Below are 21977 nucleotides of genomic sequence, written 5' to 3' on the forward strand. Positions count from 1 at the left end.
CGCACTTTTACCGGCGAAACACAACTTGTCTTCACGATTTTCAACTGTAGACTGACGCCATGACCATGCGCACTATGATGCGCACTATGATGCGCATTAATTCTTCTTGTCGCTGGGCCTTAGCAGCTTTCTGATTGGTTGAAAGATGTTTCTTTAGTCTTTAGCCGCGCGAAAATTGAAAGGGAATATATTATTTAACTGTAGATTTCTATACAACAATTGAATTCTATAAAGTCATTCCAATTAAAAATATAATAAAAATAGATTAATATAATTAATTTTATATAAAAATTATTAGAGATTAAACATAAGAGTAAATATTTAAAATAAAAATAAAGTAAATATAATATAAAAGATATAATATAATATAATTAAATATAATATAAAAGAGAAGTAATCAATATAAAATCTAAATCAAAGAATACTGAAATATGACGAAAAAATTTAAAATAAAAAAGTTAAATTAATTTAAAAAAATCATTTACATCATTTACAATAAAAATTAAAAGTTAATTTTCCATATTATCCATCATTATTAACTTCAATAATGAAATCTTAAAATAATTTCATTTAGATTATTATTTTAATAATAAAATTAAAAATTGAAATCATATAATCTATTGATAGTATCTATATTAAAGATACATTTATTTTATTTATTATATTATAAAATTTATTTATTTATTATATTATATATTATAAAATTAAAATATTTAATTCAAAAAAATATTCTACTATTTCGAATGATTGTAAAAAATAAGAGCTCAAAAAAAAAAAATAAAAAGATGAGAAAGAAAAAATAAAAAGACGTGAGAAAGAAAAAATACAAAACACGAAAAGAAAATTAACTCAAATTATTACCGATTTTAGATGATGATTTATATTAGTTGATTTATATATATTTGAATGTAAATCATTAAATTTTTTTTTAAAAAGTCGTTTAATAATAAATATTTATTTCATCAATTTTCGAAGTGAAATTTTGTCAATATAAATTGCAAGTAGTATTACATCTTAAAAATTTAACCTATAATTCAAAAAATGAAAAAATATTCGTAAACATAAATATAAGATATGTATATATTAGTTTTATTATTTCTAAAGCTTATTTCATGAAATTTAATTACTGTGGAAAGATTTAATACTTTGATTTACTTACTTTCATACTTATTTTCAAATAAAATTCTAAATTATCACTTAATAAACTTTAAAATAAATTTTTATATACATATAATAATATGCCTTCAGATTTTTAATTTCATTTAAAAATGGTTAAATAATTTTTTTTAGATGATAAAAATAATTTCTTGTAAATTAAAATGAAAATGATTATTCATTTAATTTTTATTATTTCATTTTATTATTTAACTTACCTGAATAAGAAAAATAAAGCATATTCATTGCATTAATAATTTTTTAAATAAAAATTTATTTAGATATCTTTTATTTAGAATGCAATAAAATCATAAAATGTTAAAAGCTTTGTACTCAAAATTATTATATTAATCAATTGTTTCACAGTTATCTATATTCTACATTTAAAATGTATTAAATTGTACATGGATGATTGAAAAATATAGATTTCTATTATTTATATTTATTATAAAATTTGTATTAAATTTAATTTTTTAATTTATATCTTATTTATAACTTTTATAATTTTATAGTTTTAATTTTAATTATAATCACTATTAAGGTTATGATTGTTTTTTATACTGAACCAATAACTTCGAATCTATAGAAATGGAATAAAAATTGAACATGCTGCGCCATCTCGTGAATACTTTTGGAAAATGTTTCATTAATGTTAGATATATGGCATAGAGATGGCGCTGATAGCTAATTCCTGCATTTATTTTACAGTCTTTAAAAAGATGTTTTTGATACTCGAGAGATGGCGCAGAGAGTTTATTCTTATTTTACTTTATCTATTGGGAAAAAATAATATTTTTAATATTCAAGAGATGGCGCTGATAGTCAATTCTAATTCTATCTTATCTTGCTGTTGAAAAGATGTATTGGGTTGTCGAAAGATGGCACTAGTTACAATTTTTATCCTATCTCTATCTTTCATTTGCTATTTGCTCTCTTTGTCTATATGTGTTTAATTTGCGGCACTCTAGAGATGGCGCTGATGCTTGAATTTTTACCGTATCTCTGTCCTTTTCTAATTATTTGCTTTCCTTGTCTATTCTTGTTCTGAATAGAGGATCGTATGGATAAAGTATGGAATATCAATTAAACGCACTTCGATTGTTTTATTTCATTATTTCTCTTTCAAAACTATAATGTGTTCTAATTTCTAATGTAAAAAAATTAAAATTAAATATTATATTCCCGTTTTATGATGTATCTTTAATTCATAAAATATACATATATCTTATAATAAATAATGCAAGCATTTTAATGCAAGATATCATTCGATGAAGGGCATAGAAGGGAATTTTGAAACATTTTACCAAAAAATAACTAATTAAAAATTTGTTTGTCGAATTTATTCCTTCGTTATTTATAATTTTGTAATATATATCTAAAACGTACATTAGTATTAATTGTAATTGAACAAAGACTTAATCGCACTATATATATATTTATATATACTTTGAATGATAAATATTTGATCTCTGCTATGTATATTTCATTGTTTTATCTTTCATCACTATCATATGTATGTCGTATAAATTTTGAAAAACATTAAATTCGAACATTTTTTTGCAAAAATATAATTTTATTTGTATTCTCAATTATTAATTTTATTTTTCTACTAATAATATAATACTATTTTTATACTAAACCAATAACTTTGAATCTATAGGAATGGAATAAAAATTGAACATGCTGTGCCATCTCGTGAAATTTTTGGAAAATGTTTCATTAATGTTAGATATTTGGCATAGAGATGGCGCTAGTAGCTAATTCTTATTCTATCTTATCTTGCTGTTGAAAAGAAGTATTGGAGTTGTCGAAAGATGACACTAGTTACAATTTTTATCCTATCTCTATCTTTCTTTTGCTATTTGCTCTCTTTGTCTATATGTGTTTAATTTGCGGCACTCTAGAGATGGCGCTGATGCTTGAATTTTTACCGTATCTCTGTCCTTTTCTAATTATTTGCTTTCCTTGTCTATTCTGAATAGAGGATCGCATGGATAAAGTATGAAATATCAATTAAACGCACTTCGATTGTTTTATTTCATTATTTCTCTTTCAAAACTATAATGTGTCCTAATTTCTAATATAAAAAAATAAAATTAAATATTATATTCCCGTTTTATGATGTATCTTTAATTCATAAAATATACATATATCTTATAATAAATAATGCAAGCATTTTAATGCAAGATATCATTCGATGAAGGGCATGGAAGGGAATTTTGAAACATTTTACCAAAAAATAACTAATTAAAAATTTGTTTGTCGAATTTATTCCTTCGTTATTTATAATTTTGTAATGTATATCTAAAACGTACAATTATATTAATTAATGTACGTTTTAGATAATTGAACGAAGACTTAATCGCACTATATATTTATATCTATATATACATTGAATGATAAATATTTGATCTCTGCCATGTATATTTCATTGTTTTATCTTTCATCACTATCATATGTATGTCGTATAAATATTATTTTGAAAAACATTAAATTCGAACATTTTTTTGCAAAAATATAATTTTATTTGTATTCTCAATTATTAATTTTATTTTTCTACTAATAATATAATACTATTTTTATACTAAACCAATAACTTTGAATCTATAGGAATGGAATAAAAATTGAACATGCTGCGCCATCTCGTGAAATTTTTGGAAAATGTTTCATTAATGTTAGATATTTGGCATAGAGATGGCGCTAATAGCTAATTCTTATTCTTTCTTATCTTGCTGTTGAAAAGATGTATTGGGTTGTCGAAAGATGGCACTAGTTACAATTTTTATCCTATCTCTATCTTTCTTTTGCTATTTGCTCTCTTTGTCTATATGTGTTTAATTTGCGGCACTCTAGAGATGGCGCTGATGCTTGAATTTTTACCGTATCTCTGTCCTTTTCTAATTATTTGCTTTCCTTGTCTATTCTGAATAGAGGATCGTATGGATAAAGTATGAAATATCAATTAAACGCACTTCGGTTGTTTTATTTCATTATTTCTCTTTCAAAACTATAATGTGTTCTAATTTCTAATATAAAAAAATTAAAATTAAATATTATATTCCCGTTTTATGATGTATCTTTAATTCATAAAATATACATATATCTTATAATAAATAATGCAAGCATTTTAATGCAAGATATCATTCGATGAAGGGCATGGAAGGGAATTTTGAAACATTTTACCAAAAAATAACTAATTAAAAATTTGTTTGTCGAATTTATTCCTTCGTTATTTATAATTTTGTAATGTATATCTAAAACGTACAATTATATTAATTAATGTACGTTTTAGATAATTGAACGAAGACTTAATCGCACTATATATATATATATCTATATATACTTTGAATGATAAATATTTGATCTCTGCCATGTATACTTCATTGTTTTATCTTTCATCACTATCATATGTATGTCGTATAAATATTATTTTGAAAAACATTAAATTCGAACATTTTTTTGCAAAAATATAATTTTATTTGTATTCTCAATTATTAATTTTATTTTTCTACTAATAATATAATACTATTTTTATACTAAACCAATAACTTTGAATCTATAGGAATGGAATAAAAATTGAACATGCTTGCCATCTCGTGAAATTTTTGGAAAATGTTTCATTAATGTTAGATATTTGGCATAGAGATGGCGCTAATAGCTAATTCTTATTCTTTCTTATCTTGCTGTTGAAAAGATGTATTGAGTTGTCGAAAGATGACACTAGGTACAATTTTTATCCTATCTCTATCTTTCTTTTGCTATTTGCTCTCTTTGTCTATATGTGTTTAATTTGCGGCACTCTAGAGATGGCGCTGATGCTTGAATTTTTATCGTATCTCTGTCCTTTTCTAATTATTTGCTTTCCTTGTCTATTCTTGTTCTGAATAGAGGATCGCAAGGATAAAGTATGGAATATCAATTAAACGCACTTCGATTGTTTTATTTCATTATTTCTCTTTCAAAACTATAATGTGTTCTAATTTCTAATGTAAAAAAATAAAATTAAATATTATATTCCCGTTTTATGATGTATCTTTAATTCATAAAATATACATATATCTTATAATAAATAATGCAAGCATTTTAATGCAAGATATCATTCGATGAAGGGCATAGAAGGGAATTTTGAAACATTTTACCAAAAAATAACTAATTAAAAATTTGTTTGTCGAATTTATTCCTTCGTTATTTATAATTTTGTAATGTATATCTAAAATGTACATTAATATTAATTGTAATTGAACGAAGACTTAATCGCACTATATATATATCTATATATACTTTGAATGATAAATATTTGATCTCTGCTATGTATACTTCATTGTTTTATCTTTCATCACTATCATATGTATGCCGTATAAATATTATTTTGAAAAACATTAAATTCGAACATTTTTTTGTAAAAATATAATTTTATTTGTATTCTCATGTATTAATTTTATTTTTCTACTAATAATATAATACTATTTTTATACTGAACCAATAACTTTGAATCTATAGGAATGGAATAAAAATTGAACATGCCTTGCCATCTCGTGAAATTTTTGGAAAATGTTTCATTAATGTTAGATATTTGGCATAGAGATGGCGCTGATAGCTAATTCTTATTCTATCTTATCTTGCTGTTGAAAAGATGTATTGAGTTGTCGATAGATGACACTAGGTACAATTTTTATCCTATCTCTATCTTTCTTTTGCTATTTGCTCTCTTTGTCTATATGTGTTTAATTTGCGGCACTCTAGAGATGGCGCTGATGCTTGAATTTTTATCGTATCTCTGTCCTTTTCTAATTATTTGCTTTCCTTGTCTATTCTTGTTCTGAATAGAGGATCGTATGGATAAAGTATGGAATATCAATTAAACGCACTTCGATTGTTTTATTTCATTATTTCTCTTTCAAAACTATAATGTGTTCTAATTTCTAATATAAAAAAATTAAAATTAAATATTATATTCCCGTTTTATGATGTATCTTTAATTCATAAAATATACATATATCTTATAATAAATAATGCAAGCATTTTAATGCAAGATATCATTCGATGAAGGGCATAGAAGGGAATTTTGAAACATTTTACCAAAAAATAACTAATTAAAAATTTGTTTGTCGAATTTATTCCTTCGTTATTTATAATTTTGTAATGTATATCTAAAACGTACATTAATATTAATTGTAATTGAACTTAATCGCACTATATATATATATATCTATATATACTTTGAATGATAAATATTTGATCTCTGCTATGTATATTTCATTGTTTTATCTTTCATCACTATCATATGTATGTCGTATAAATATTATTTTGAAAAACATTAAATTCAAACATTTTTTTGCAAAAATATAATTTTATTTATATTCTCAATTATTAATTTTATTTTTCTACTAATTATATAATACTACAAGAATTTTATCCTTATTTTATTTTTATACATATTTTTACAAAAACGTATCTTACAAAATATAACAATCATTATATTAATCATAAAAAAAGATAAACTACTTACATATGTAAAATTATATAATTCAACTTTGAATAACAGAATTTCTTCATCTTATAACTAGCATATTATATGCACTGTGTAATTAATGTGTACATATTTACATCAATGTATTAAAATTTCTAAAAATATCAATAACTTATTCAATTCAACACAATAAAAAGATCTATCTAAGAGACCCAATTTTAATTACTTTTTGGTAAAATTGGTGTACGCGTTTCTCGCGAATCTCGCCTATAACTACTCCCATAACTGGTTGGCGTAAATCTGCGTTGTGTCGTAGATATTTCCCTGAAAGTTGCAAGATAGATTAGATGCAATCGTTACACAGAAGAATTATATATCTTCTTTTACAATGTTAATATACCTGTGTATGAAATTCCGACGCTTTCTCGGCCTCAAATGAAACGCCCCATATATCAGAGGATTTACCAAACTGTTGCTCATGCCAAAAAAGAAGATAATATTTTGTAATTCATCGCTAAGCTGAAAACGTCAAGTAACTTTATTTGATTGCATTCAATGCAGGTAAATGACATTTTTATAAAATTTTGTTAAAATTCATTATCATATCATATTATAAATCTTCCTCGTTATTTCGATGACGTATTGAATTTATAAAATTTTAATTTTAACAATCTTTAAATATCTTAAATATAACGAGAAATCAGGAGAGGACGTCCTAAAATTTTCCGAATCGTTCGAAATTTCTCATTTTTTTTTTTTTTTTTTCCTCAAACGAAGAAGTACAGAAATGAGATACCTATGATGATTGTTGATAGAGAATATACGAGTGAAGAATTTTCGTTACCTCGATAAGAGAAGGAGATGAAAAAAGAAAAAAAATTTACCCAAAAAAGGAGGAAGAGAAAAGAAGAAGGGAAAATTATTTTATAAAAATACTTGCATGTTTGTCGGGGGAAGAGAACATAAATATGATCATCATCGTGTAATACGGTGTCCACCAGAATATAAAGGCGGTTACTATAACGATGCTGATCCTCAACGATTTAGCTTTTGCTCGATACATTAATTTCCTTCGATTTACATCTCCGTTTACGTGGCGTACATCGTTATTGGCCAATTTCACTTTGAACATTCTTTCGCTCCCTGAAAAATTTATTTTTTCTCGTCACGTTCGAATATACGAAAACGGCACGAAAATAAGAGGATAAAAAAATAAGGGAAACGATTGGTTACAGATCTATCTAACGAAATTGAAGGGAAGGGAAAGGGGGGGGAGGGGAGGAGGGGGAGAAGAAATTATTGCACACACAATATTTTCAAAATTCTTGTACCCACGATATTGTACTCACGAGATATTGTGATTATGGTGAAAACGTAGGTGGCGATGAGGATGGCAAGAGGTAGAAGAAACATGGAAAACAAACCGAACGATGCGTAGAGCTGCTCCTGCCAGGGCTCCGTGTAAAATCCATAGGTCACGCATTGCACGAATTCTTCGACGAACGGCCCTTCGACAACGTGGAATATGATAATCTGAAAATATTATATCTTGGAAAATATCGTGTACGTATTTCGAATGTACGTGATATACAGTGCAATTTATCCTGAGATGAATTAACAATAACAATTTGATCGATTCTATTTCATAAATCTCCGATGATGCGCATCTATTAAGAAATTTTTCTTGAAAAAAATCGACGAAGAGGTATATGAAAAAACAAGGTAATCATCGTCGAATTATATAACGATTAATCATGGACAATTTACAATTTTAAATTCCTCGTTTGAGAATTTTTTTTTTTTACTCGATTTGCATTTTCGCGTTGGACTTTTTCAATCGGTCAAATGAAGAGATTACGCGAGACGTTTATTATTATATATATATAAAGATACAAAAATCTACGGTTATTTTGGAAAATTTTAAAATTCAAAATCGAATATAATAAAGATTGAAGAGATAATTATTTTAAAAGGGGTTAATTTATTTTATCTATAAATACGATCGTTTTATTTCAATCATCTCGTGAATTTTTCTTTTTGAATCCCAACAGTATATTTTTATTTCTAATTACTTTTGCACGTATACAGCTCTCGTGTGAATTTGAGGATAGATATCCCTCCAAGTTATTGCGAAAAATGGAGTGGTTTCGATTTAAAAAAAAAAAAGGTTAGAGTGCCGTTCCACTGTGATCTCTCGATCACACTCGAAACATCTACGTTCAATTGTAAACGTCGATGCTCGTTCCACTCATCGGTTAACAGAAATGTGACGTAAGAAAATTTTTGGTCGCCGTTTTATCTTAAAAATTTCCAAAGTATTTAAAATTTCGAAAGGAAGGGGGAAATCAACGAATCATGGATTGAAAGTTGTAACTCGATGAAATATAAAAATTTCTCGTCAAAATTCACGGGAACAGGTAGCGCCTGATGATCATCTGTCAATTAATTACCGACTCTTAAGGTACTATTAATTATTATATAGATGTACGTATATATATATGTGTGTATATATATATATATATACAGTCAGTTGCAAAAGTATTCAGAGATCTTACTTCGATTTCAATTAATAACTCGTGTTGATCAATATCAATTCTGTTTTACACGAGAGTTTGTGAATATGGGTTATACGTGATGGGTTATATAGCAACTTGTTTCTTTAATTCTGGAGGATAAGATTATCTGTTAAAGTATTTCAGTATTATTTTCAAGTTTTATAAATAAATAATGGAGCAAAATAATTAAATTAATTAAATATTGCTGCTCTATTATATTTATTACAAAAAATATTTCTAGTTGAATGTGTAGAAAATATGAGGATTGATTTTTGTCTGAGGAAGAGTTATGTTTTATGAAAATTTTCATTAAATCCTGATTTTTTAAAATATGTAAGTTATACTTTTCTCTGTTTCAATGTATATATACACGGTATTATATCTTTAATTACAAACATTTTATTTGATTTCATGGAACAAAATAAATCAAGATATCCGTTTCTTTTTTTAATTCTACATTATTGATTGAAATTCAAGATTATGATACATTGAAATATTTCAATATAATTCATGTTAACAAAATTCGGTTACAATTTTAATAAAAAATTATAAAACGAAGTCATTTTAATTGGACATAAATGATCATCCTGAATTGATTGTTAAAAATTTATATTTTACTAAAAACGCTCATTTTCTTATGGAATTATCCAAATTATCTTTTCAATTTATCAAGCATTTCAAGAATTATTTAACAACGCAATAAGAAGTATGCGAAGTGTAGAATAGCGTAGCGCATAAGAAGTATATATATTTGAATAATAATTTATTAAGTACCTTTATGAATATTCACAATGTCAAGTTCATATTTTATGCAAGATGAAAACTTAGGAATGATCGGGTTAGAGGATATCCGTTGCTTTATTTAATTCTATCTTCGATGCAAAAATTTCACGATAATTAATTATTCAAAAACAGGTTAAATAATAATAAGGATAAACTAGTCTTGAACTAGTCTGGTTTAACTTGAAAATTAATATTTTTGAATTTTACTGGTTAAATATTATCAAAAGATACTATTAACAATTTTCGATATTTTAAAATAAAACTTCGTAATCAATGATAAATATCTTAATAAATTATTGTATTAATAATTTTTTCACGATTTTGAATATTTCGAATAGAAATTAAATAAATTATAGAAATAAATAAATCGCATAAACTTTGAAATCTATTTTAAAGTCAGAAATGATTCAACAATTTGTTTAAACGAAATTAATTTTTCTATCTGTTTCCTTCAAGTATTAGAACCAGTCTCATCAACAGTGCGAATATATTTATGATAATTAAATAATTACGTTTAAAAAAAAGTATGATGCACTAATGTTAACCATTTATGTGATTTATGTCGACACGTTTGAAAAATGGCGGGAAAAATTCTTACAGGCACATTTTATGAATATATAGAGATTTCTAATTCGATATTCTTCTGCAGTTTAGAAGAACGATGCAATCATGGTGAGCGATTCGTCTAAAATTCTTGGGCTGGTCATCAAGGCCATTAAAAATCTTCGCGAATTAAAAGGATCGACTTCGAAAGAAATCTTGCATTATCTCTCCTCTGTCTACGATATATTACCAAATGTAGCGCGTCGTCAGGTAACTTTTTCTTAAACAATAGAAACACTAATCAGATTAGAACACAACTATTTTCAAAATATTATTACAATCTACAAATTATCAAATTTTGAAAAAAATACTCGTTTACAACCAAACAATAAATTTTCTACAATACACAATAAAATTAGTACAAAATATCTCCCTTTTTCCCAACCCTCCAATTTTCTAAATCAATAATCATAATATTTAACACTCCGCAACAACATCCCTCTGTTTATCCCCTTAAAACTCATCCCCGAATCGAAACAGATGCAAACGGCTTTGAAACGGGGGGTGGCGTACGGCATCTTGAAGAAGAATGGCGCCCATTACATTTTACCGACGAACGGGGACATAAAGTGTCAAGAGATCGCCGAGCAAGAGGTGAATCTGTTGGACGCCTGCCGCAGGAGCAGGATGCAGCGGAAGATGGGGTGCAAGTGCAAGAAAAAACGGCGCAGACGTGGGAGGAAGAGGAGATTCTGCAGATGCAAGCGCAGAAGACGCGTGAGGCGTAGGCGGGCGGCTCGAAGGGGGTGCCGAACTCGTAGGAGGCGGAGGCGATCTCGTAGCCGAAGAAGGAGGAGAAGGAAATGCCCGTGCGGCGGCACGGGGCGCAGCGGGGATTTGGATCGGCTGAAAAGAGCCCCCACCTACCATCCGTTCGATAAATTCTCCACGCGGAAATCGTTGGAAGGTTACGATTCCGCGGTCAGCGAGAAGAGTTCTTTGTCCAGTGTCTCCTCGATGGAGTAGAAACGCATATGATTCTTCGTGGTGTGTATATGTATGTCGTATATTGGGTAAAGTATTTTAGGCATAGTATTGTATTTTTATGGAATTTATTATTATTTATGAAACGATTTTTATGGGAATGTTTATATCGAAATGTACTATTTGTTAATCATGTTCCTCATTTATCAAAAAGTTAAGAGTCTTTTTGAGATTTGTTTGAAATATATTGGGTGTTTTAAGTTATTTTAAGTTATGTGATCAATATGTTGTTAATATAGGGAATGTTAATGCAAAAGAAGAATTGGTCTTGATCTTAAATAGGAATTACTGAAATGTCGCGGCCAATTTCTTTTTGTTTTAAGTAGAAGATGAAATAGGGGTGAGCAGTTTGTACCATAACAAAGCAAAGCTTGAGGCAGCAATTTATTCGAGAAGCTTTTCTTGAGGGGCGTATTCCCATGTTTTGTAAAGTAGCAAATTGATATGATGGTAAACAGCTCGGGGAGGAAATGGAAAATGGTTCGAGATAGAATCAGATTTAGCGGAAGGAAGATTGAATGAAATGTTTTGCTGCTAATAATAATTAGTATTTGTTTGAGAAAATTAAAAGTGGGAGAAAAAAATGATCAATTAGCCCGATGAGATAATTAACTGATTATTTGAGTCTCTACGATAAAGTAGATTTATACCTTCTTAATTTATATCGTTTCTTTTTTTTTTTTTTACAGTGATGCAAGAAGATAGAAAATCATCTTCTAAAGCAACTTATAAATCGTCATATGTAAATTAATATAGAAGATTCAAGTATCAACATGTTGGTTGTAAAGTATATCTTCCTAAGATATCGATTCATTTTTATATATTGACATTTTATATTTTATATACTCGTAATTTATATAATTTCCTCGTCTATCCAGTTTTTCTACGACAACTTTTTATTCTCTTTTTTCTGTACAAGTTACATCGTTTTATTATGAGACACATGTTAATACCATGTTATGTCTTATTTGATAATAATTTTATAACAGTGGAGAGTGAAAATATATAGAATTTTAATATTATAAATTTGTATAAAATTCTTTTGATATGCTATTTCTTTTTTTTTTTTTTGAAGACCAATGTATCCATTTCTTCTTTTTTTAAAATGAATATTTGCACAGTTTTTAAGTTCAACAAAAAAAAAAAAAAAGAAAAAAAAGAAGAAAAGAAGGGTCGTAAAATTTTTAATTAATATTAGCTCATAGCTTCAAGTTTGTAAACTGACGTTTAAATTTCACCCTTTCTTTTCTTTTAATCAGACCATTCTATTTTTTAATGGACGTAACGTAACATCGTTACATCTCAGTTTTTTACTTTGCCACGAATTTACATATAAATTAGCACTTTTCTCTGACATCCGGAACTGTTTTGCGCGCCACGATGCAGAATTTTGGTTTTGTCGCGAAAACCGCATGTGATGTTCCGCGGTTTGGGTCCAGTTTCCAATTTCGATATGCTATTATTTTCCAGTGTTTTATAATTCATTTGCTCGTGCTCGTGACAAGTTCTTCATTTTAAGCTTTTAATTAAAGACATGACATTGTCTGTCTGACAATGTTGAATTAAAATATTTAAAAGTTAAATTTATAATAATCATCAATTAATTCATATTAAGAGAACAAGTTTTATTCGATAAACATTTTTATTATCTATTAATATTATCTATTAATATTAATGGGGCATAATTGTTGATAATTGTATCAATTACAATATATACATGTATATAATAATAAAGAGTTATTAGATTACTAATGAATACTATGCAATTCCATCAAAGATTGAATTTTTAATTCTTTTATTTACATTTTTTATAATTGGACTAATTTTATTATTTATCAGTCTTAATAAATTGCAAGTTTAATACAAGATAATAAAATAAATCTTACAGTAATAAATTTTCATGTTATCTTTTGTAGAGGAAAAAATTCATAATCTATAATTTGCAAATCTAGAAAAAAAAAACTCTAAAATTTTAAAGTATAATATACAATTTTAAAATTATAAATGAAACTTATAATCCGTTCACTCAATTTATTAATATTGTCTGGCAAATTGTTATTCAAAAGAATTTTTTTTCAAATGAAAATTATTTTCAATTTCACGCACGTAATGGCTGTTGTTTTCTGTAAAATGCGATTAAAAAAATTAGAGAGAAATATAAATTGTAAGGAAAGAGAGAGAGAAAGAGAGAGAGAGAAAGCGATGTCTTTACTTTCTTCTTTCGCACATTTGTTGAAAAGTTTTTATCGGCAACCGAATGTCAGCTGCTGTAAATTACTTTTTAATTGCGAATCAGCCACTTGATCGGTTTCACGGATCGAACTTTTAACTCGTTTGGAGCAGACAAATTTCGTCGAAAAGTTTGCTCGATTTCGTATCGTGCAGCGATTGATAAATTAGAAATTTAGGATAGGATACTCTATCAACTTTTTTTCGTTCTAAAACAGTAATAGAATCTCGAATAAGAATATTATTCGAAAGCAATGTAATGAAATTTAATAAAATTATTAAGGATATTGCAAAATGTTGAAAACACGTTATAATAATTATATAATATAATCGACCATATATTACTTTTTTTTACGAGAAATTAAGAATAAAGAAAAAAATTTATATACTTTTTTAATGTCTTGAATATTTATATATGTTGCTTTTTCTGCTTGTTATGATTTATGCGACATAATATTAATTATTTCATTATATCTTAACTGGCATTATTAATGTTAATTGATTCGAAAGTTCATTAAATGAAACATATATGTTTTCATAGATATTTTATATCGTTTCTAATCTAAAATACGCAATTGTCAAATTGTTTCAAACACGAAACCGTTTATCGAATCGTCAATCCTCTTAATGATAATTACATAGCACAATGCATCATTTATTAAATCGTATTGTGAATTTGAACGAATAATGAATATCGAGAGCAATTCAATACGATCACCATTCGCCATTTAAAGCGAAATAGTTTGATTATACATTAATTTTAAGCAATGTAAAAAAAAAAAAAAAAATAAATGAAAAATAAGAGTATTGAACAAATAAGTTAATTATTTCTTTACATTATATTACATCCTATATTAATCTTCCTGGATAATTAAATAAGTTCAATAACTTGTTAACTCGTCTCTCTTTCCTGATTAAAAATTCCCTATTAATCTAGGAAATTCTAACTGTATTATTTACCCTTGGTAATTTTCAGAGACTGAAGTTTCTCCAGTCGCTTTAAGAGTCAGAACGTGTCTAATAATCCAACTTGTAGATGTGTCTTATCAATCAATTATACTACAACCAATTAAATTTAAATTTCTTCACTTAGGCTTTAAGACTTTTAAGAGTTTCCTAACCGAATAATTATCATTATTTAATTATCATTATTTAATTGATCAAAAGTGAATGGGGATGATCAAACAGATAGATGGCAATAAAGTAATCTACTCCTTAATTCCTTATTTTGCAAACTATGATAAAACGTTACAACTGTTGCTTACCTGAGGCAGTGACAGTACAAAGGATAGTATCCACGCCACGATGATGAACTTCAAACATCTGTCAGCGGTGTTCATCCCTTTCATAGGATATCTTATAGCAAAGAACCTGTCCACACCGATCAGTACCAGCACGAACGTGCTCAGATACAGGCTGAACACTTGCGAAAATTTGAACAATTTGCACGCAACGTTTCCCCATATCCATTCCACGGTGTAATTCCACATCGCTTCCCCGCCTATGCAGAACACGGATACAAAGAGATCGGCTATAGCTAGATGCAGGATCAACGTGTAAATCGCCGACCAGGAATGGTGTCTTCGTCGACATCTGACGATCGAGTATATGGTGGCCAGGTTGGCCAACATGCTGATGACCGCCATAATGGTCAATATGAGAGACTTAAAGAGGGTGCTGGTGGTTGCGTGTGGCGCGTGTTGCAAACACGTTATGTTCTTTAAATTGTAGGAATGAAAGGGATGACTCAACTCGCTCGTGTTCCATAATCTCGAGTCAAAGGTCAGATCAGTAGTGCGAGAGTGATTGAAGAAGTTGATCAGATTATCGCAAGCTGGTAACATGTACGTGGAATAATTGTTTGGTATCGTCATTTTTGATGATTTTTCGTCCTATTCCTCCTTGTATTGTTATTCTTCATTGTATCTGCGAACAATGGGAACACGATAAATGATTTTTTCGCGCGTAATAAAAGATGTTATTATTATGTTGGGAGTTATTTTCCAAATGGTTTATATATATACGATGGGTAATTTAAAAAAGTGTAAGCAGTATTTGATAAAAAATTTTTATACACACTTTTGAATAATCTGTCATCGAGAAATTAACGTCGATGTAATTGAAAATCCGGTGAATCGGAAATTCAGGTAATTAATATCGAATAATCGATACTATTGCGATAGAGTAGCAAATATTCATGAATCGGATATACGCATTTAATGGACGATCTTCGAATTTTGTTGGGCAACGATCGAGTCAGATGTAAAAACGAAGATGGCTTCAAATTTTACATGATTTAATTAAATTTTATCCTATATGAATACGTATTTAAAATCTGCTTTTCAATTTTATTGGAAAAATAAAGAGATATTAACAAAATTTAAATATATTTAATTTCTAAATATACAAATTTTCCTAATATCTACAATGAAAAAAATATATGGTAAATTTCAGGGAAAAGTATCTTATAATTTAAAACGCCCGTAATGCCAATGTTCAACATTTAAAAACACGATGCATTATAATTCTGAAATCGTGAAAAATAATTTATTCTAGCATACGTATTCATGAATCTTATAAATTTTTTGTTCCTTCATTTCTGGTCGATCGTAAAATATTTCCATAAAAAAGAAAAGAAAAAAAAAAGGAAAAAAAAAAGGGGGAAAAAAATTCGCCAACATGGACTTACCTTCGATTCTCTTTGTTTTCAAAAAAAAAAAAAAAAAATGGTGGATTTTTCACGTTTTCACGTTTCGGCAAAAAAATTGCAGGATGAGCAGAGAGTGGACTCGCATTAAATTGGCAAGATTCAGTTGGGAAATGTTATAATAAAGTCTCGTTGCTATTTCACTGGTCTTTTGCATTCGTTGAACATGCGTATCACTTCATTCCTCCATTTATTCAAGGACTGTCTCTGTTTTACTGTTTCGAACGCATTTTCATTTTATTTATTAAGCATATTCCTCGGCTCCTTGATTTACATCGAATAATTTTATCTTTGACATTGACTTGTAATCAGAGTATTTCTTGTTTCTTTCGATCCCTTCGATACTTCTATTAGGAGCAAATGTCGCAGTTATAAGCTGTGAATTGAATTATTTATATCATAAATATGTAAGTATGGAAACAGTACAGGATATTTAGATTAGAAATTTAGAAATAAAAAGAAAAAAGAAATAGGATTTCTTAATTTTCATTTTTTCTAAGATTTTTGAAAGATGTGATATTGGATATAAATATTTTTATGATATTAATTTATTAACTATATATACATGTATAATTAAATACACATCAATATTCAAGTAAACAATATAGAAAGAATTGAATAAGAAATTAGATCAACTTCCTCGTTTATTATTTCTTTCATTCCCTTGAACGTAGTTACAAAGATTATTATTCAGATTGAAATTTAAATCTTTTGTTATGATTAATGATAAATAATAATAAGAATATGATAAATGATTGATAAATAAATGTTTAAATTTTTGTATCGAACATTGTTTGGTTTAAAATTTTGTGATGTGTAATAATTTTTTATTTCTTATGTTTTGTTTTAAGAATAATTGAACGAAAGAAAAAACGCATAATTAATTAAGATTAATTTTAAAAAAAGTTAACGCAATATCCTTCAATTTAAAATGCGAAAAAAAGAAAAATAAATAACAGGAAATATATGTAAATTATAAGTATGATTATCGATTGAAATACGAGGTCGATTGTTTGTTTCATAAATCATCTCATTAAACATAGTAAAATAATTTTTCGTTGAATTGAACGATAATTCTATGTCAATTATGATTCCATTATAAAAAAATTATTTTATTTAATCAACGAATTATTTAATTTTATAATTTTTTTTTATCGCATATTAATTCTTATTCATAATCTGTATAAGGATATTATTATTTATTATATCTTTCATATCTTATTTATCAATATTTATAATATATTGATATACAATATTAATTGGAAATTATTCAATGATCATGCTACTCTCTCTCTCTCTCTCTCTCTCTCTCTCTCTCTCTCTCTCTCTCTCTCTCTCTCTCTCTCTCTTTCTCTCGATTTAGATTCAATAGAAACTAAAATTAAAGAATATTCCATTATTAGCAGTATACTAATTATTTGTAAAAGCTTACTACAAGCATTAAAAGACATTATATTGTCAATCAGAATTTATATCAGCATCAATTCTAATCTCGATTTCCTGTGTATCTATAATTCAAATTAACTTTGTATAAACTTACTAATATCCATTTCCTTTCGAAATCGACGTAGAAAGTTTCTGATTCATTATATTCATTTCTCATTAATTTCATTTATTCAAACGTTTAATTATTGTTTGATTGATCTTGAAGAGAATAAGAGAAAAAAATATTATAATTTTAAAGGAAATTGTAGGTAGTCTAATAAGAGTGTTATTAGAGAAACGAAAGGAAGAAACCAAGAGGAATGAATAAGATCTTCTCAATGAAAATCTTGTTATTATATATAATCACTATTTATTATTATTTATCACCACACTGCACTGTCACAACGCGATGATTGGCATATTTTTTTATAAGAATCTATTAAGTAAGAATCTTTTTATTTTTTAAAAAGTAAGCGTAATTTTTTATTGAAACACTGTGTGTCTCAATAATGAGAGATTAGTTAAAATATTTTACATTTTAATCGTTAAAATTTTTATTTTCATTTTAAATAGAATAAAGTTTTCAGCAAAAAAACAAATTTGTTTCAATTGTTCTTTACCTTATCAATCTTGTAGTCGCGTAACATTAAAAAAAAAAATTATTCCTGATTTATTTAAAATTGTTAAAATTCTGCAAAGAAAATATTGCGTCTCTTTTATGTGTAATATTATTGTAATAATTATACTTCACGATCGCATTGACACTAACACGACACGAATCGTTTAAGAATTTATTTATTCTCATCTTTTTTTCGTCCTTCACTTTTTCATTCGGTTACGCGTTTAATTAAAACAGAAAAGAAGTTTATATCGTAGTTGTTTGAAACAGTATAATCATTGCAATGATAAAAACTGTATGTTTGTTTATATTATGATTTTAATCTTTCCACAAATTTTTTCCTTTTTAGAATAATCATTACATTTTCAATTTACATTGTACATTGCTCTACCAATGCGTTATATTATAAAAATTAAAAATTTTTCTTAAATTATTCTCGCACACATAATTGTTATTATAAAAATTTATGAGATATTATTATCGATCGAAAATTAAACAACTTTTTGAATTAAAAAATTATTCTCACACACTAGATCGATTATTATAAATATTTATGAGATATCGGTATTGTTAAATATCGATTAATTTTTTAAATTATTTGCGGATTATTCGTTTCGAAAATCGCGATCTTGTGATCCCATGCTACTAGGCCGCCAAGCTGATATCGACTAGTGGTGGAAGACGCTTGCCTTCCCTTTTTCCATCTCTTTCTTTCGATTCTCTCCACCTTATTCTCTTGTTTGTTTTGCATTTTATGATGCAAAACGATTTAAATGTGAATACATAAGTAATACATTATTCAGTCCCATTTTTCCATTCCAGGAATTCATTATTTTGTTGTAAACAAAATAATACGATTTAAATGCGATAACTATTAATTTCATCATATTTCTCATTATTCTGATATTATTATTATTTTCGTTATAGTTAATATATATGTAAAATGACAATGAATCGTAACGAATTAAATATATTTGATAGAATCTGAAATAATAATATAATGTGAATGTGTATAAATTATTAAATGGATTAAATTCGAATCGGAGTACGAAATGAAATAATATATAGTTACTCGTTTGTAAGATACTCACTCTTCCCACTCGGAATACACGCACGATTATTTTCCAAAATTTAGACATTACATATACTCCGTTTTTAAATATTTTTTCAATTCCTATAATAATAATTTCCTTCATTGCAATTTTCTATTTTTCAATTTTTCTTCCTCCTTTTAAAATTTAAAGTAATACCTTCCCAAATTACAAATTACACGTTAAAACTCCACCAAGTTAACTAGCAACTTACCACCGATCCCCATTGTCGTTGTAAAAGTTCGAAAGAACAAAACGCTCTCTACACTTCTCTCCCTTCTTTATCAATTTGTCGGAGCAGACTCCATCAATCGAATCCGCTCCAACTTCTCCTCTCCTCATCCACATCTCTTTTCCACCTCCTAGCTATGGGAATCGGTATTTCATCCCTTCTACGCAACTTTTCTATGGAATCCTCTCATCGAATCCCTCGATCGCTGGAAACAGGTAAAAGAAAGAAGATAAGAAGAAAGAAGAAAGATGAAAATTAAGCTTCGTTCGAGATTAGCCGAGTTATCCGATTTGAAATCTATCGGCTATTCATTTATATATATGAAATATTCCACATGTAGATATAATAAAATAAATTTTATTTTGAAAATTATAGATTAAAATGTTATGTTTCTTCCATCTACTTAGCCATCTACTTCCAATAATTTATGTTAATATTAAATACTATTTATTACTTTTTCGATCTAGGGACTTTAAATTAGTTTCTTTGATTAATTCGATGACCACAAATATTTGAGAAACTAATTTCTCTTAAATATTATTCTCCATTTTGATAATTCAAAATTTTTAGAGATTCTTAATTTCTTTGGATCTTTCTCTGAAAATTGATTAAAATTATCACAATTTCTGGAATGCTATGATAAAACAGATAGGATACGAAGAAAATACAAAGAAAAGAAATTTAATTGTACGATTATAAAATAGAATGCAGTGAAAAGACAGTATAATAATGGAAAAGAAAATTTGACAGAAAAAATATTCGTTATCGTAAATTCACAAAGAAATTATTTTTTAAAATATTTCGTATTTAATATTTTGAATGAATTTTCGTTTCCATATTCACGAATAATTGCTTTTATCTGTGTTAACATTGAAGTTATTAACTATGTTCAATTATAGTTTTGCTTTTACACTGCTTTTTTCTTAAAAAATTATTCTTTTTTTTTTTTTCATTTTATATTAGATATATTTTTATATTTCTTTAATACAAGAAAATATGTAATTTTTTTGGAAATAATCTACATTAAAACTAATCAGATTTTTCTTTCACATTGTTTCTTCTTCTTGTTCTAACTAATTTTCCAACGAAATACATATTTTTTCTAATACATTCTCAGATTTAACAATTTGTTTGTATAATCCAAATACTTTTTCCAGAAAACCATTTCTCATGATTGTGTGACGTGAACATTTACAACATATTTGACATAGATTCGTGAGCACGTAATTGAGTTTTACTTCTAAGAAAATGGCACATCAGAAAATGAGATGAACGTGCATCTTTGTTTCATGAATGCATCGAACGTTGGGAAACGAGGAAAAGTGATCAGCTCGAGACAAAAACAACGATGTTGCTATTTGGTGAATTTATGGTTCACTCAATATGAAAACGGAAGTATTAAAGAAGCATTCCGTGTTGCCAAGGAAACTCGAAGATAAGAGTGAGAAAAACTTTTGGTCGAAGAAAATAAGATCTCTTTCACATCTCAAGTTATACTGCAGAACTTTGGTATTCAGAGAAAATTGGAGAAAGTGTCATGTGTCAAGTCATATAGAGATTACTTGAAGAAATTCGTATTTAAATTGAATTAAATTAATATTTTAAAAAAGAATAATTTTCTTTTCATATTTATTGATTTCAATAGACTATTGTTATAATCTTCAATTCTCTAATTTGTTTTAAGACTTTCAAAATTCGTGGATAATAATGAAAATGAAAAAATTTAAGGAACGAGCTAATCATTTCTAAATTTTTAATGTTTTTTATCTCCACATTGGTTTTATGCGAGCAAAACTATAATTATCTGAAAAAAATTTATTACTTATTGATGGACTGTGATCTCTCTATGTTCTTTTTACATTTGTTCATATCAGATAATGAGAAATATAAATAAAGTCGCGGATGATTAGTTCGTTTCTTAACTTTTGTCAATAAATGTACATGCTTATATACATAATTTATAGGTAAAGTGATTTATTCATATAAAGCCAATATATTTTTTTCTCCTTTTCATTATTTTTCTGACACGAGGATCATGTAACGATTGAATATAATATTATCCATATTATAAGTTTCTTTAAAAATATGAGAGACAAGCATAATATGTGAATGAATCACTTTGTG

General features: G+C 27.1%; 2 protein-coding genes across 3 annotated transcripts; one reads left to right on the forward strand and one right to left on the reverse strand.

Moving 5' to 3' along the window:
- Positions 1-6563: 6563 nt before the first annotated feature.
- On the reverse strand, positions 6564-19717 carry Crzr (corazonin receptor). Of its 2 annotated transcripts, XM_086912813.1 has the most exons (9): positions 19622-19717; positions 18532-19514; positions 18027-18130; positions 16469-16862; positions 15045-15705; positions 7975-8158; positions 7566-7768; positions 7026-7144; positions 6564-6949 (listed from the first exon to the last, which is right to left on the reverse strand). In XM_086912813.1, exons 5-9 carry the CDS (start codon positions 15651-15653, stop codon positions 6844-6846), a joined length of 1221 nt encoding a protein of 406 aa, XP_086768939.1. In that variant the 5' UTR covers positions 15654-15705; positions 16469-16862; positions 18027-18130; positions 18532-19514; positions 19622-19717; the 3' UTR covers positions 6564-6843. The 2 variants fall into 2 exon arrangements, with proteins under 2 accessions (XP_086768939.1, XP_086768940.1); XM_086912814.1 differs by lacking the exons at positions 18532-19514; positions 19622-19717 and having other exon boundaries at positions 8050-8158; positions 18027-18501.
- Positions 8540-12576, forward strand: LOC105735410 (uncharacterized). The gene is made up of 4 exons (XM_086912815.1): positions 8540-9086; positions 10613-10776; positions 11047-11553; positions 12240-12576. The coding sequence occupies exons 2-3, from the start codon at positions 10633-10635 to the stop codon at positions 11530-11532; spliced, it is 630 nt and encodes a 209-aa protein (XP_086768941.1). The 5' UTR covers positions 8540-9086; positions 10613-10632; the 3' UTR covers positions 11533-11553; positions 12240-12576.
- Positions 19718-21977: the final 2260 nt, after the last annotated feature.

This window comes from Apis florea, unplaced genomic scaffold (genome assembly GCF_048593485.1).
Source record: "Apis florea isolate Af1SG1 unplaced genomic scaffold, ASM4859348v1 contig_3493_pilon, whole genome shotgun sequence".
Classification (NCBI taxonomy): domain Eukaryota; kingdom Metazoa; phylum Arthropoda; class Insecta; order Hymenoptera; family Apidae; genus Apis; species Apis florea.